At 46.8% G+C, this 17586-nt stretch overlaps 1 protein-coding gene across 3 annotated transcripts in view; it reads left to right on the plus strand.

Annotated features, from left to right (window-relative positions):
• The first annotated feature begins 2606 nt into the window (after positions 1-2606).
• The window catches only part of LOC147630967 (BRISC complex subunit Abro1-like protein), a 35654-nt gene continuing 20674 nt past the window's right edge, over positions 2607-17586 (plus strand). For all 3 annotated transcript variants that reach the window (XM_086809310.1, XM_086809309.1, XM_086809311.1), the window contains exons 1-2: positions 2607-2707; positions 2777-4212. In XM_086809310.1, coding sequence (XP_086665436.1) covers positions 2827-4212 — 1386 coding nt within the window. In that variant the 5' untranslated portion in view covers positions 2607-2707; positions 2777-2826. The remainder of the gene's footprint in view (positions 2708-2776; positions 4213-17586) is intronic.

Genomic DNA, 17586 nt, shown 5'->3' on the forward strand with positions numbered 1-17586 from the left:
CTGAATGGTTTACAACGAGGAAGTTGCTTTGAATGTAAATTGCTCTGATCATCCGCAGTCTGATGGGCAAACAGAATATATGAATCAGATTGTAGAGTATATGCTTCGTGCATATGTCTCTGGAAAAGCATCAAATTGGGAAAATATCTTCCAATGATGGAATTTGCCTATAACAGTTTTAAACATAAAGCTATTGGTTTTAGTCCGTTCATGCTTATGTATGGGTATTAACCCAGGGCACCTATTGATGTCGGTCTTAAGGACATCGAGCTTGATGCATCGAGGGATTTCTTGTGTGATATGCAGGAAATGCTGATCGAAGCTCGGGAATCTATCAAGAGTGCTCAGGATAAAGTACGATTTTATACTAATAGGGGACGCTCATCTTGGTCTTTTGAAACAGGAGCGTTGGTTTATTTTAATGTTCCTAAAGATTCTCAGACTTTGTCAATAGAAAAATGCTTGAATTTATCTCCTAGATATTGTGGTTCATTTTCGAGTTATACATCGGATTGGCACGGTTGCGTTTGAACTTAAAACTACCTCCACATGTTAGAGTTTATCCAGTCTTTCATATCAATAGATTGAAAGGGATAAGGGAGGTGAGGATAACACAGTTACTCCTCAAGAACTTGTTGAAGTCGAAAATTTATCCTATGTTCCACATGAACCTGATACGGTACTTGAATTCAGGAAAAGGAAACTTTGTAGTTGACTAATCCTTGAGGTTAAATTTAGGTGGAAAGATAGGGAAATAGAAAATTCGACTTGGGAGTCGGTTGAGATTGTTCAGCGCAGTTCTCCTTCTTTTCATTTGCAAGAGTGCAATGTTTTGAGAGAGGGGAAGTATGTTATATGTACATTATGCGTGCTATGTTATATGCACATTATGTGTGCATATACTAGGAGGTTAACCCACATTAGGCTTGTGAGCATGGAAGCATGGGAACAAGCTCTAATGGAGCATGGGTTAGGACTAACCTTAAGGGTTAAGGTTAGGGTCAGGCATCCAAGGGTCACACATGGGAAATGGAAAGTCAAGAGTCACTTGAGGGCCTCCCTATATAATAGGGGCATGGGGCACACTCAAGGGAGGCTTGGGGGCTTGGAGGCTTATGCTATGGTCTCTTGTGTAGAGGTCCATATCTACTCATCTACCATTTCACACTATAGCTACATGCTATTGGATTGGAGTTATACCTCTTGATGGTATGGGACATCAAGGTAGAGGTATGATGTATTTCATTTATAATTCATGTGTGCATTCCTTGGGCTCGGGGGTGGTTGGGTGGTTGAGTTTATGCCTGATTTATGCATGTTTATGCATAACAATTATCTAGAGAGATCTTAGGGTTTTAACAATTATGCTCCATTAATGCTCTCGTCTGTCAGAGACCGGGCCCTTGTTAGCCTCTACCAGCTTCTCTTCTCTCCACATCTTCAACGAAAAGCTCCAAAAACCAGAATTTTCCCTCTTCTTCACTCACTCACAGAACCCTAATAGAGAACCAAGCTCTGATACCATGAAAAGAGAGACGAGGTAGACACACTCAACAATAGCTCTATTGCATATCACAATGAACCATACAATGATATAGGCCTTCTAGCCTTATCCCACTTTACATGTGTGCATCCATGTGGCACACTCTTTTCCACTCTTTTGGTCAACAAGTCACACACCACAAAATATCATGCACCTTTAATGTGCATTTCTACATACACACAACACCGAAGCTTACATGCCTCTCAATAAAAAAGAAATGGCATAGTATTTATATAGATTTTGTTGTTGGATTACCATGGACTTTGAGGGGGAATAATGCCATTTGGGTGATTGTTGATTGAGTCACCAAATTGGCTAGGAACAAAAGAGAAATCCTAGTTGTGCAGCTTGCTCATTTGTTTATTAAGAAGTTGTTTAATCTTTATGGCTTGCCAGTTGATATTGTCAGCGATCAAGATCCAAAGTTCACTGGACATTTTTAGCATGAGGTGTTCAGGAAATTAGACACTAAGTTGAGTATGAGCTCATCCGACCATCCCGAGTCTAATGGGTAGGACACAACGTGTGAATTAGACCATGAAAGACATAGCATATGTCTCTATGAGATAGTATGATTGGGAAGATTATCTTTCATTAGTAGAGTTTGCTTACAATAGTGCTTTTGGTAGTCATAGACTCACCTATGCTAGATATTATGGATGGATGAGAATGATGATATCACACCCATATGAGCCCTCCTTTTCTTTTACCGGATGTATTCTGTATTTGCACACCATGCGCTTACTGATGATGATGATGATACAACTATTTTTGAATGAGGTTTTTTTCCAATTTTGTTAGTCTTTTCCATGGCTGAGTACTGTACCACTTTTGGTCTCAAAAACCCATTGGATCTTTTGAAGGCCATTGTAAGAAAAAGCAATACTGTCAGAAAAAGCAGACTCTCTCCACAACTTGTAAACTATTTAGATCTTTCCCTGTGGTAGGTTTGTGGTGCTTTTGAGACTCGTTTTTGATTGCAAAATGTGCCTAGCAAGCGTGTGTATGGAGCCGTACCTCGTGCTCAATTCAATGGAAGTGTGAACTCACCCTTATTTTCGTAAAAACGGCGCCCAATTGCATGGGTGTGTGAACCCAACCCTCATCTTCGTTCAGATCTTCTCTGTATCCTATATGCAATTCTCTCGCGAGCATGTTCCAAGGGTAAGTGTTTTAGTCTTTTGTTGGCAGAAAGTCTGAATGTCGAGGTTGTAAGGGTAAGCATCTATGCAGGAAAAGGCACTTCCCTGAATTAGCCGGAGCTGCTCTTGCGCTTTTAGGCTATGGCGATGGCTCCATACATGGATCAAGCAGTGCACAAAGTTGCTGTTTCAGGTCCCATCCTTGCCCACATTCTGCAGGACTTCGGGGCCACCCATGGAGACTGCGATGGAGTCCTTTTTGGGCACCTGGACAAAACCATCTCTCCCAAGCTTGAAGACGATGATGAGCAATCTGGTCTGCAGGAAGAGCTCACTGCCATCATCACAGGTTTTTACTGCAGTGGGTCTTTGTTCAGCTTCTATGATGGTAGTGGCCGCATTGATCCTTCCAAGCTTTCAAGGCTTGTAGGAGACAGAGAAAGCAGAGGTGGGGATCCCCTGATCGGCTGGTTTTCAGGGCGACGCAACACGCCTATGAGACCATCCCTCAGAGAGACTGCAGTCACCAGGTATTTCAGGCTACTTGACGCTGCCTTTTCTTACAATCACGAGCTTTCTGCAAACCCTAGCAGTCTCCGGGGCAGAAAAACAGATTCTCCATACCCAACAGATGGTAGTGTGGTTGGTGGAAAAACACCACTATTGAAGAGCGGCACTTCCAGCCCAGTTCACATGCTGGAAAGCCCAGTGCACTTGATGAAGAGCCCATCTCACGCGATGGAGAGCCCATCTCACATGCCAGGGAGTCCATCGCACATGGTTTCTCCATCAGGTGGCATGGAATCTCCCATCGACCTCGATTCACCAACTTCGGACATGGGCATCAAATTGAGACCGAAGTTGCTCTCAGATGGGTCACACAGTGGTCCATTCAGTATGTCAGGCAATTCTTCTCTAGTTGATGTGCAAAGTTCCCCCAAGTCCAACATCAAGAGCAAAAATAGCCAGGCCATTGCTGTACAGGGACCATCCCTTCTAAATACATTGTCTGCTGCCTCAAAGTGTCGCGGGGTTCCGCCTTCTTCTCCATGTATTTTCATGTTATTGACAAATTCTGGTGCTGACCAGGCAGTTCACACTCATGACTACCGAGCGTACCAGTACCATTTTGGTTCCCAGGCGTTTGAACCCAGGACAGTGAAGATTGTCAACATTGGGCCTGCCTTTCGCGTGCAGTATGATTCCTTTTCTCCAGTGGTAGCATTTCCTTTACTTTTAAGCACTGCAGAGGGTGACGGTGAGTTGAGTAGCAGCTCCACAGTGTTGAGAACAAAGCGGAGAGAGTTGCATGAGGGTAGCAGGAGGACACGTGCTGCCTTGCCCAAGGAGCAAGCCCAATTGGATTTATATTCAGAAGGCTATAAGGTGGAGAGATTAGCAAGTCTTGTGGAGCCCGATGGAATGCGACAGGTGCCGGAACTAGAAGACTTGTATTCAAAGATGCTCTTAAAGCTTGAGATTTTGGCAAAGCAGGTGTGCGATTCCTCATCTGCACTGATCCAGCAGGTAAATTTTCTTCCTAGCCTCAATTGCTTTTTATTACTTGTTGTTTTCAAGGTGGTTGTGTTTACGTGTGAGTTTGGGAGCTTTATCAGAGGCTTACTAACAATGTTTGTCAGCAACAAAGATGTTGCTCACACTTCCATGTACCCATGGTCCCATTGGTCCTTTTTTCCCCCGATTGCCTTAGGCCCACGATCCTTTTGTAGTTACCATTTTTTTTCACCATCCGTAGGTGCTTTTTATCCATCCGTAGGCAATGTTGCTGAGGAAGCACCATGTGGGGTTTTAAACCCAGAACCTCCTAGCTGAAGAACTTGCTGAGGATATGAATTGCTATGCAAGAGCTTCTCCTCGTGGTCACTTGTGATGATTAGATCATCTATGTACTTTCCCAAAATTGTGACCTCTTATGAGACATTGCAGAGGGGATCATTTTCCAATGAAGGGCTAGCACCATTTTTATAGGACTCTTTCACCCCAAAAGCACCTTCTTAACAATGTGGCGGATTATCAATACCTGTGGTTGCGATCTTGTTGATGAAAGCATGCTTCTTACCCATCTAGTTATGCTACCAGTACCAGAGTACCAGGACTATAAGGATTAAGGATCGCGATTCTCATCTCATTGCCTTAGAGTGGAGACAAGGAGAGCAGAGGGGTATTAACAGGTGTTACATGTGGAAGCTCTGGGAATCTTCTTTCAGCCCTGAACACCATCTGGGAACATGCTGATGCAAAAACGCAAGCAGAAGAGAGAGATAGCTGAGTATTCAATATATTCATATATGTACGAAAAGGTACAACAGTCTTGCAGCCCTTGCCTGCCTTCCATAAAAAGGTATAACACCTACTCTAAGCCTATGTCTAGACCTAGCCCCCAAGCAAGGGCTGAATGACTAAAACGATGAGCAATCCTTGCCTTTTATAGGCTGGAAATCACTTGATGGACTGGCCGACTACTGGTTGGCCAGGTCCCGGACAAAATTCCCTTCTTGTGCTGCAGCCGACAGGGATCTTCCTCATTCATAACTGGCCGACAGCAACCCAGGGAAACTCCATCAAATATTCCCTACCAAATCAGCATCACATGCTCCAAAAACCTAGTTCTGATCTGTCTTTATCTGGTTGCTCTCCTCAGGATTAGCACTGAGTTTAGCCAGTGCATGTCTTGCACATGATAACAGGTCTGGATAGGATCTGTGTACTCTGCGCTATGGAGGTCGAGACAGAGGAGCATTACGTTCTCTGATGCCCGGTGTACTATGAGATGTGGGGAGATTTCGTTGTCTATTCAGAGTAGTTCAGCACAACACAATCACACTATAAACAGTTTTTGTATTAATGACAAAAGCTGAATGTGTACAAGAGCTGAGAATCATGAAGGAGAGAATGGTGTTCAGTGAAGCTATAAGAATGGCTCTAAGCTGAAATCTGAATGCAGGACTTTACAAGGGAGGCATAGGGCCTTTATATACATGTACATAGGAGGTGGCCGCCCTTCTGAGGAGGTGTTTGTCCTTGACCAGTCAATGCCACGTCAGCATGACATCATCATGTGCCATGTCAGCAGCTGGCGTTGCAGCCATGCCATCAATGTACGGCCAGCTGTATGGTCTGCTTGGGCACTCTGTATATGGTTCGGGAATCGCCTGCCAACAAATTTTATATTCTGGAAAAAAACATTGGTGTTACATGCACTGAGGTTGATTGTGATAACGCACAACAGGACCTTCTTTATACCTTTATGTGGTGAGAATCCTTAGCATCAACTTTAGAGAGTAGAGAGAGAAAAGAATGAGAATGTAGAAGGCGACACAGTATTGGGTCCGAATACCCACTAAAGGGCCTCCGTTGCAAGCAGGAGTATTTGCTTATATTATTCTTTGGAGAAATGCTGACAATGCTGAGTACAAATGATATGAATGCCCAATGCAAGGACAAGGAAGACCGTATGCCGGTTGAGTATCCAGCTAACCCGAGGCTTTGCTGAAGACTCTCCTTGGCCACTGATACAAGTCCAAATAGTTGTAGGACTACACATATGCTGGCTGAATGTGAAGAGGAGCTTCCTTGTTGCCTGGAGTTGAGTTGGAATGCTGAATTGCTTTTGTTCACTACTGAATACTTGAATGTTCTTTGCAAAATAATTGAATGAATATGGTGGGAACGAGGCATTGCTTTTATACCTCCTCAAACAGCAGTCGGCTGCCCATAGGAGGCTGTCGGCTGATGCATGAATCCCATGACTGCATGAAAGGACCAGTCAGCTGCTCTAGACTTGGTTAGGTGCTGAAATGCTTGTTGGTTGCTGTGTAAAAGCCCACGATTGGTAGCAATTGCCTAGTCAGCTATTGTGGGGCTGGTCGGGTAATGGCCGATTGGACCCCAAGCCTTTGTGGCTGGCTGACTGAATGTAAAAGCTTTTTGATGCCTTTGCAAGGCCTAGCCCAAGTATGGGCTGCCTTGGGGCTGGCCTTCTTCTATGTGAATGCACTTACAATGCTTTATATGCATCTAATGCTAAGGTTGACACCTACATGCTCTTGAAAGATGCTTTCTCCAAGTGGGTTAAGAGGACTGACAACTGATTGACCACTAAAGCTCAAAGATTGACCTACGTAGCTCACGCTTGACTGTCCTTGGACTCACAATGGGGTCATGATGTACGACAAATAATTCTAAAAAAGGTTCTACTTCTGTACAAATGCTGCACTGATGATCATGCCAGTGTGTCACTGTGTATCCCAGTGCAAGGTGCAGGTGACATTCCCTCCTGCTTAACTTGGCGGTAGGTTCACGGCTTCCAAGTAGTCCGCCAACAACTGGGGGTACTCCTGAAAGAACTCTTCATCCAACCAAACTGCTTCATGGGTTCTGCGGTCTTTAAACTTCGTGTAGAATTGTCGTATTCTTCGACCGGATCCATGCTTCCATCTGTGGAGGAGAATTTTCTCTGGCTCTATGACTTCAACTTCGTCTATGATATCTGGTTGTTGCTCTTCGGACATATCCTTCAACCAAGAAACATGAAAGACATTGTGCATAGTCCAACTTTCCAGCAACTTTAACTTTAAAGAGACATCACTTAACTTTTGAATGACTGGAAATGGGCCGAGATAGTTTGGGACAACGCTTGCCCACTTGCGTTAGTCGTCGTTTCATGATGTAGAGATATACCCAATTCCCTTCCTTAAAGTTGACATCTTGCTTGGATTCGTTGGCTTGTCGGGTATATGGTTCTTGAGCCTGGCAAGGCGCTTCTTAACTGACTTCATGATTTTCGAGAATGTCTCAGTGGTTTTATTGGCCTCAAGAGATGGTGACATGTGTCTCGTCAAAAGAGAGGAGAACCGGCGACCGAATGTTGCCTCATACGGCACCAGACCAAGACTTAATGAGTGAGTATCATTTAGGATTGCCTGAACCAAAGAAAGATATTGTTCCCATTTCAACTGTTGGTTATGGTAGTATGATTTGAGAACGTCAAAGGCCAATTGATTGTAAATTTTTGTTTGGCCATTTGTTTGAGGATGGAATGCACTGGACAACTATATCTTAGTCCCAAAATTGTCAAACAATGCTCTCCAAAAATGGGACGTAAATTTTGGATCTCTATCTGATGTGATAGTCTGTCACAAACCACTAATGGGATACCAAAACCGAATGAACAAGCGAGCTATGTCCTCGGCTGTGGTGGCTGTCTGCTTACATGGAATGAGCATGCAAAACTTACTGAATCTATCAACAATTGTCATACACTGTGTGTTTTTAGATCTAGTTGAGGCGAGAAGAAGGCCTACGAAGTCCATACTGATGTTGTGAAAGGGTCCCTTAGGAATAGGCAAAGGCTGAAGCAACTTGGCTTGTTTGGTATGAGGAACTTTCATTTTTGACATATTTGGTATGATTGGACATGTTGGTAGACAACATCCTGTCGCATCTTAAGCCAATAGAATGACCTCTCTAACTTCTCCAAGGTATTGTTGATACCCTTATGATCCCGAACAAGAGAATCATGGGCATTGTGGAGAAGGACTCGACGCTTTTCTTTGAGTACACAGAGACGGTTCTTGAAAAACAACTAACCATCCTGTATACTGTAATGGCCTGGTTCTAAACTGAGGGCCAAATGATATTGAGTCTCGAATTCTTCTGAATCCGGATACTGTGCCTTCATATTGTCTAAGTCTTTGCCTTGAATTTCAAGCACAGTGGACTCCTTCAATGTTTGAGTAGTGCCCTTGTCACTAAGAGCATCGGCAACGGTGTTATTCTTGCTCGGGATGTATTCAATCATTCTCCTAAATTGTTGAAACAATCGACTCCATCTAGATTGCCTATCACTCCATTGGGCACAAGGCATGGTTTGCAACCATTTAAGTGCCTGGTGATCTGTCTTAACTGTGAAGTCCCTCCCATAAAGGAAGTGCTTCCAATGTTTAAGAGAGGTCATCACCCCCAAGAGCTCTTTGTCATACACCGAATAATTCTTCTAGGCGTTATTCAACTTGCAGCTATAATAAGCCACTGGCCTATCATCTTGCTGTAAAACATCTCCAATGGCAAGGTTGTTGGCATCGGTAATCACCTCGAAAGGATCATCCCATGATGCCAACTTCAAAATTGGGGACTTAGAGGCAACTTTCTTCGTTGCTTGGAATGCTTGTAGAGCCTTGCCTTGACGGACACTTTCTGACGATGAGTCTTCACGCCCTTGAGCAAGTCAGTAAGAGGTGTTGCAAGGTCAGAAAACTTGTACATGTGGGCGCTGTAGGCCTGACAAAGACCCACAAATGAGCAGATTTCCTGGGCTGTAGTGGAAACATCCCAACTGAGAATGGCTTGTACCTTTTCAGGGTCGAGGCTAATACCTGAAGAACTGATGATGTAACCTAGGTAATGGATCTCCTGGACTCCAAACTCACTCTTCTTGGCATTGATAAACAACTCATTGTCCTGCAAGAGTTGCAAAACCTGTGTCACATCTCGCTCATGCTGCTCTGCAATCCTTGAGAAGATAAGAATGTCATCTAAGAAGATGAAGACGCATTTGCCAATGAGATCCCGAAAAACCTGAGACATCATTTTGTTGAATGTTGCTGGTGCATTGGTGAGACCAAAGCGCATCACCACAAATTCGTAGTGGCCACGCTCAATCCTAGAGGCCATTTTTGGAATGTCGGCCTCGAAGATCCGAACCTGATGGTAGCCACTCTTAAGATCTATTTTAGAAAAAATCCTTGCACCATTGAGTCGTTCTAGGATGTACTCTATTTTGGGCATGGGGAACCTATTCGTCACTGTTAACATATTGAGCGCCCTGTAATCCACACATAAGTGTGTGGACTTATCTTTCTTTTGGACAAACAGAATGGGAGCGACAAAAGGTGAGGAAGATGGTCGGATAAATCCGGATGGGAGGAGTTGGGCTAACTGCTACTCCAGTTCGCTGTCCAATGCCTTAGAAAGGTGGTAGGGGAACTTGCTGGGAGGTTCTGAACCAGGAACCAACTCTATGCGATGGTCCTTAGGTCTACTGGGTGGGAGGTCATCTCGTAGCATGATGTTGCTATATTGAGACAAAAGACCAGCCATCCGCTGCTCCTCTGTGGGTGCTACTTGAACTGCACTAGATTGAGAGCAGACATATAACAACGCACACTCTGCACCTTTTCTGATGGCTCTTTGGGCCTGAATGTGGGAAATGAGTGGAATGTCTGAAATGCTCCGATCCCCGCGGATCATGAGAGGCTCAGGAAAGCCTTCAACGATGGTGAAAGTGTCATGTCTCCAATTGGGAATGGGTGCATACTGTCGAAACCATTGGATCCCGAGGATCATGTCACACCCTAAAAGAGGGGAGACAATGAAATCCCGTTGGAATGTGGCCTGTGGAACTTGAAACTCAAATTGCTGAGCTTTATGAGTGATGTGTGTACGTAGACCAGGGGTAAACCCGTCCACATCTAAATGATAAGGAACCAAGGTACAGCTCATCTTGGTAGCCAATTGCGGAGAGATGGCATCCTCAGAACTGCCCATGTTAAAGAGGACAATGAATTATGATGTCGGCTGTACCAGAGGACAAGGCGGCTGAAAGCGCATCATTACATGGGATTATGACCAGTCGGCGCTGCATTTATGATAAGATAAGCCAGTTGGCTGGCCGACCGGCCAGCACTCCAATGCTCCAAAGGGCCTATAAAAAGCACAAAGTGCTCATTGTTATGACCATTCAACTCCTTATGAGTTGGGTCCTAGTTTAGGGCAGATTTTGGTGTATTCCACCTTTTATGCAAGGCAGCCTAGGGCTGTAGAATTAGGTACCTTTTTGTACCATATGAAACATACTGAATTTCCAGCATCTCTCTCTCTCTCTCTCTCTCTCTCTCTCTCTACCCTCCCTTCTGTTTGCGTTTTTGCATCCACATGTTCTCAGTGGTGTTTAGGGCTAAAAGAAGACTCCCAGAGCTTCCGCGTGTTATAGTGCCCTATTGGGCAAGTTGATTGTTAGAGGACTCCAACCCGGTGGTGAGCCTGGAAGGATTTCCTCTTGGCCCAAATTTCAGCCCGCACTCCGAGCCTTGGAGGCCCATGGCCACAGAGTACTAGATGGATCTTCACAGAGATGTGAGCCCGTGGTTTTAGTCTTGCCAGGACAGATTCGCAGCCAGTCTACTTCGTGCTTGGGATCATCTCAGGCCAGCCCTCAACAGATTGTTCCAGTGGCCTCGTAGGAGCATCTTCGGGAGCCTTTGATCTGGAACCCCCTGATCTGTTTACCCAGTGGCCACATGCTAGGGGCCTGACCGCACATATCCTTGTTCCAGTGGCCTCGTAGGAGCATCTTCGGGAGCCTTTGATCTGGAACCCCCTGATCTGTTTACCCAGTGGCCACATGCTAGGGGCCTGACCGCACATATCCTGGGGCGCCTTGAGCATGGGACCAAGTAGGTCTCTTGGAGATTGGGTTGCACACAGGTAGTTACCTCTCAGGATGAGCAGGAGACAAGCCTGACAGGGATCCGGGGTAGAGATAGGCTCAACATCGACATTGACTCCGCTATTCCTCCGGAGTGGCCGACTCCTATTCAAGACCCAATCCCCCCGATATGGCTAGGCGTGTTCACCAGACACGATATTCTCGTGGCGGTCTATGGAGTAGATGAGGATAGTCGTCTGCTCACTTTTTCTATTGGATTACATGGCAGATTAGAGAGATCAGAGCACCCCTTGGAGGATTTCAGAGGCTGCACCTTGCAGAGGGTGAGGGTGATTGGTTTTTGGGCACTTGCATGGCACATAGACCCAGCACTGGCGGCCAAGGTGGCCAGGGAGAGATTTTGGCAGTTATGGATTTGGGAGTGCCGACCTCTCACGCGGTTGCAATGGGACCCTGGAGAGTGGACGTGGCATGATCCCACAGACCGGGTGGAGACTCTGGATGCCCCTTTCTTTGCATATACAGCGAGGCTCAATTGCAGGATCTAGATGTCGGAGATAGATGGCACACCGGCAACAGTAGCACACTGGCAGTCTTAGGGCCTATCACAGCGCTTCCTTGTAGATTTCTGGAACAGGCTTTGGGATAGCTTTCGGCCGAGGAAGATCACTCTCTTCCTCTGGTTGACGGCACACAGTAGTCTGGCAGTGGGTACTTGGCTGGCAATCGGAGGGCGGCCAGCAGCTTGCCCGAGGTGCAGCCACCCCTTGGAGTCTCAGCGACATTTCCTTTGGGATTGCCTGAAGGCTTAGCAGATTTGGCAGCGGATTCTTCGCATCTTTGCTATGGACAGGGCATCGACCCGGATTATCAGTTGGGGTATTGTCGCTTGGGCCAATGAGGCTAGACTGGTCAGGACTTACGAGGAGGATGGGGGAGGCCATGCCCTTCAGGTCTCCCACCATCGTATTGCAGTAGTACCAATCACAACCCCACCTGCAGCTGTTTGGCGTCCAGGCTCATGCCAGTGCTGGGAGATTTGCAGAAGCATAGCAGCCTGGCACATTTGGCGTACTAGATGTAGCGAGGCCATTGAGAGTACCCACATTTTGTTGGCTGAGACTATCAGGAGCATATGGCTCGACATCATTCACACCCTCCGTGATTAGTGGGGGAAGTTGCAGGAAGGTTTTGACCGCATGCGGAAGCGGCGGGAAGCCTTCTTGAGACTTTGGAGGCCTGGCCCTTTCCTCGCAGATAGAGGCGGTGACCCCATTTGGCACTACAGACCACCTGTGTGGTTGTCCCCCCCCCCCCCCCCCCCCCCCCCCCCCCCCCCCCCCCCCCCCCCCCCCCCCTCTATGTATGAGATAGCCTTCTCCTCATGGAACAGCCAGCCGGAGGAGAAGCATCTCTGCCCCTTATGATCACTTGTTTCCAGGAAGGAAAGGCTGAGAAGATGCAAGATATGACTAAAGGAATGATGTGATTCTATATATACTGAGTTATGCTACTGGTCGGCCAGATGTCTACGACTCATAAATGCTAGAAAAAGTCCATTTAAATGCTGTCGCCTGCCTGATACAAACCTATCGGCTGGTTCCACAGTCCACGACCCGATGTGTTGAATGTCCTAAATGCCTTTAATACTTTACGTAATGCTGTAGGTGCTATAGAAGCCCCATACACTGTTGTTCATGCTGTGATAAATGCTTGAATGCTATGGTTAATGCTCATGAATGCCCTGCATAATGCTTATGGATGCTATGAATGCCATGTGACTTGTACACCAATAGGGTGTGCATGTGACATTCCCCTCTGCTAAACTGTTGCTGGGTGGTACACCTGGCAACCTTTCGACTCCTCTACTGATCCATTGTCCCACTTTGACTTCTTCTGCTGGGATTGAGGTCGATTGCAGGAGTTGAATCTTTTGAGCCAAAGACTTCTCCACTATGGGAACTACATTGCAAATGCGGATAAATTTGCTTGGAAATACCCGAGTCACCACTGACTTGGCTGTGGAATCCTTTCACACACCATCTCCGTCATTCTTGAACCTCTGAACCTCCGAAGGCGAACTTCCGTTTTCTTATGTGGAAGAGAACTCCTTGCTGCCAGTTGAAGTCCAAAACTCCATTTACGCCTTTGATGATGGATGTCATTCTTCCTTAGAAAACTCATGGGTAAATCATGTATGCTTTGCAGATGCAAGATGCTAGACTGACTGCTAGATGACTACCATGCTGATGATGGATGTCATTCTTCCCCAGAAAACTCATGGGTAAATCATGTATGCCTTGCAGATGCAAGATGCTAGACTGACTGCTAGATGACTACTATGTTGATGCAAGCCATGTGCAACCCTATATGCTATGCAAGAATGCAAATGGATGGGTTACTGATGCATGCCTAAGGGGAAAACCCTAAGTGAAACCGGCCTTCAAAAATTTGATGGGCGGTGGAACAAACACTCGCACACAAAACACTTCATCACCCATGAGAACCTGGAAAAGGAAAACAAACAGGGGAGCTAGAATGCTCCTGCAAATAGTACAAAGACACCGATTGGCCCCAAAACGCAGTGGCGCCCCTTGCGGTATTTCTTTACTTGATAAAAAAAAATGAGTACATAGTACAATTTGTCGAATCCTCTACCAATAGGATCCCTTTTAGCTTTTCACCCAGGACTTTCCAAATAAGAACTCTCGCTATTACAACAAAGCATTCCATAGAGAAGGCACACCCGTACGACACCTCCCTGCTTGAAAAGGTCTTCTCCATCTCAATCATGGATCCCACAATCCTTTCCGAAACAGCAGTAGGGCTTTACCAAACCATATGTCCTTCCTATAGTCACAGCCTGCATGTAACCGCGAGAAAACTAGAACCTATTCACGTGAATCCAAAGACATGCTTTCCACACAAAACCAAAGACCTGTATCTGATAAACCATAGACTTGTATCCATAAACCATAGGCCTGTTTCCTCAATACCAAAGTCCTGTTTCTTCTCGAAAGACCAATGTCCTGTTTCCATGACAGATAAACCATCGGATCACGGTTGCCAAAACCTAGAGAGAGAAAGATAGAGGAAGTGTTAAGCAATCCCTGAATACACATAAGTCCAAGTCGAAGAGCAACAACACATCTTTTCCAAGAACATCATCCTGTGCATCTTAGCTCGATCCTTTGTATCCAAATCTTGTAAACAAAGCTTGCTTGTGAAGAGAGAGAGAGAGAGAGAGACCCCTTGGCTGTTAGTCCCTCGGTGCCTCCTTCAGCTCACCTTCTTCTTCTTCTTCTTCTGAGAGAGAGAGAGAGAGAGAGAGAGAGAGAGAGAGAGAGAGAGAGAGAGAGAGAGACCCACGCTGACTGCTTCCACACATGCAGCCATGTGGCGTAGAGGGTCTCCCATCTGGCACTCATCTAGTTGCCCAACTGTCTCCCATGTGCAGCAGCGCCCTGCTGTAGGCCATCTGCATCAGCACCTTGTCAACGCCCAACAGTAGCAACTTCTGGCAGTAGCACCCGACGGCGGCGGCAGCAGCAGCACCCATCGGCCAACAGCAGCGGCAACAACAGCATCATCACGTCAGCAGCATCAGCATCAGCACGACAGTAACAGCCAACAGCAGCGGCAGTGGCTGGCGGTAGCAGCAGCAGCTAGCGTAGGAGTGCCTGGTAGTCAGTAGCACTCCTGGCGGCAGCAGCAGTTACCTGGCTCCTGCGCAGTAGCACCACCTGCCACCTGTAGCCATGAGTACAGCAGCGCCATCCCCTGAGGATCCATACGATGACCTCCACATAGCGACCTGTTACGAATCTCGGCCACCTTCCTTATATAAAGAAACAATGCGCTTTTTTTCAAAAACGCCAAAAGCTAAGGTTTAAAAATGCATGCTTTTCAAAATAAAAATAAAAATATTTTTAAGCATCAAAGGTTTAAAAACCTTATAAACAATAAAATTCCCTTTTGTCCCCTTTCACACTTGGGCTGGCCACACTCATGAGTTTCCTTTTCACATTCAACTGATGCCTGTTCACACTTGTCCATCCCGTGCCCACCTGCTTGTTGTCCAGAGTGAAAAACACAGGGTCGTAACTTGGGATCATCTCACGCCAGCCCTCAACAGATTGTTCCAGTGGCCTCAAAGTAGCAGCTTCGGCAGCCCTTGATCTGGAATCCCCTGATCCATTTACCCAGTGGGCACATGATAGGGGCTCGACCGCACATATCCTAGGGCGCCTTGAGCATGGAACTAGCCAGGTCTCTTGGAGATTGGGTTGCACACAGGTAGTTACCTCACGAGGAACAGGAGAGAGGCTTGACAGGGATCCGGGGTAGAGACAGGCTCAACATCGACATTGACTTGGCTATTCCTCCGGAGTGGCTGACCTATTCCAGACTTGACCCCCCCGATATGACTAGGCGTGTTCACCAGACACGATATTCTTGTGGCGGTCTATGGAGCAGATGACGACAGTTGTCTGCTTACTTTTTCTATTGGATTACATGGCAGATAAGAGAGATCAGAGCACCCCTTGGAGGATTTCAGAGGCTGCACCTTGCAGAGGGTGAGGGTGATTGGTTTTCGGGCACGTGCATGGCACATAGACCCAGCACCGGCCAAGGTGGCTAGGGAGAGAATTTGGCGGTTATGGATTTGGGAGTGCCGACCTCTCACGTAGTTGTAGTGGGACCCTGGAGAGTGGACGTGGCATGATCCCACAGACCAGGTGGAGACTCTGGATGCCCCTTTCTTTGCATATACAGTGAGCCTCGGCCGTAGGATCCAGATGTCGGAGATAGATGGCACACCAGCAACAATAGCACACTGGCAATCTAAAGGCCTATCACAACGCTTTTTTCAGATTTTTGGAAGAGGCTGTGGGACAGCTTTCCGCCAAGGAAGATCACTCCCTTCCTCTGGTTGACGGCACACAAGAGTCTGGCAGTGGGTACTTGGCTGGCAGCCCGAGGTGCGGCCAGCAGCTTGCTCGAGGTGCGGCCACCCCCTGGAGTCTCAGCGACATTGCCTTTTGGATTGCCCGAAGACTGAGCAGATTCGACAACGGATTCTCCGCATCTTTGCTATGGACAGGGCATCGACCCGGATTATCACTTGGGGTGGGTACTGTCGCTTGGGCCACAGAGGCTAGAGTGGTCAGGACTTACGAGGAGGATGGGGGAGGCCATGCCCTTCAGGTCTCCCACCATCGTATTGTAGTAGTACCAGTCACAGCCCCACCTACAGCTGTTTGGCGTCCAGGCTCATGCCAGCGCTAGGAGATTTGCAGCAACATAGCAGCCTGGCACATCTGGCGTGCTAGATGTAGTGAGGCGATCGAGGGTACCCACACCCCGCTGGCTAAGACCAGCAGGAGCATATGGCTCGACATCATGCACACCCTCCGTGGTCAATGGGGAAAGCTGCAGGGAGGTTCTGACCGCATGCAGAAGCGGCGGGAAGCCTTCTTGAGACTTTGGAGGCCTGGCCCTTTCCTCACAGATAGAGGCGGTGACCCCATTTGGCACTACAGACCACCTGTGTGGTTGTTTCCCCCCCCCCCCCCCCCCCCTCCCCCTATATGAGATAGCCTTCTCCTCATAGAGCGGCCAACTGGAGGAGAAGCATCTCTCCCCCTTATGATCACTTGTTTCCCGACCATAGTTGCAAAAAAACGCGTTTCAAACTTTAGGCTACTCGTTTGAAACGTGCAAACGTTTCAAACGTTTGAAACGCGTTTTTTTGCTGGGCCAGTTTTTTTTTATGATAGAAAACGTACGATGCAGTATCTCCTGGCATTTCAGTTTTGAAAGTGACGCTTGAAAGAGACGTTTCCAGCCTTTGAAGTCTTCCAGGTTTGCTTGCACCCCTACCTACGCACCAGTCCTTCTCCCCCGGCCCCTACGCACCGTAGGTAACAGGTTTGTACTAACCCTAAATCCTGATTTTTTCTGATTTTGGACCAAATTTCAGATTTGAAATTTGGGCATTTTTTGCCAGGTTGCCTACATTGGTGCATGCACACCTTGCCTACGCACCAAGCCTACTCCTCCGGCCCCTACGCACCCTGCTTCTCAGGTTTTTAATAACCCTAAATGCTGATTTTTTCTGATTTTGGACCAAATTTCAGATTTGAAATTTGGGCATTTCTTGCCAGGTTGCCCAAATTTCTTCATTCATTCATCATGCCTCGGGCTAAGGATGCCATGTGGAACCACGTAACTCCTGTGAGCAGATATGGGGGTTCAGGCACAGAAAGGTGGAAATGCAATTTTTGTGCCAAAGTGTCAGGTGGGTCTATTATTAGGGTAAAGGCCCATTTTACAGGAGTAAGAGGGGAAGGCATTGGCCCTTGCAGTCAAGTACCAAGAGAGGTTGTAGCGTCTCTTCAGCAATGGAAGAGAGAACATGAAGCAGCAAAGGG

The sequence above is a fragment of the Cibotium barometz genome, chromosome 15 (assembly GCF_041138505.1).
Source record: "Cibotium barometz isolate CiBa-2024 chromosome 15, ASM4113850v1, whole genome shotgun sequence".
Taxonomy (NCBI): Eukaryota; Viridiplantae; Streptophyta; class Polypodiopsida; order Cyatheales; family Cibotiaceae; genus Cibotium; species Cibotium barometz.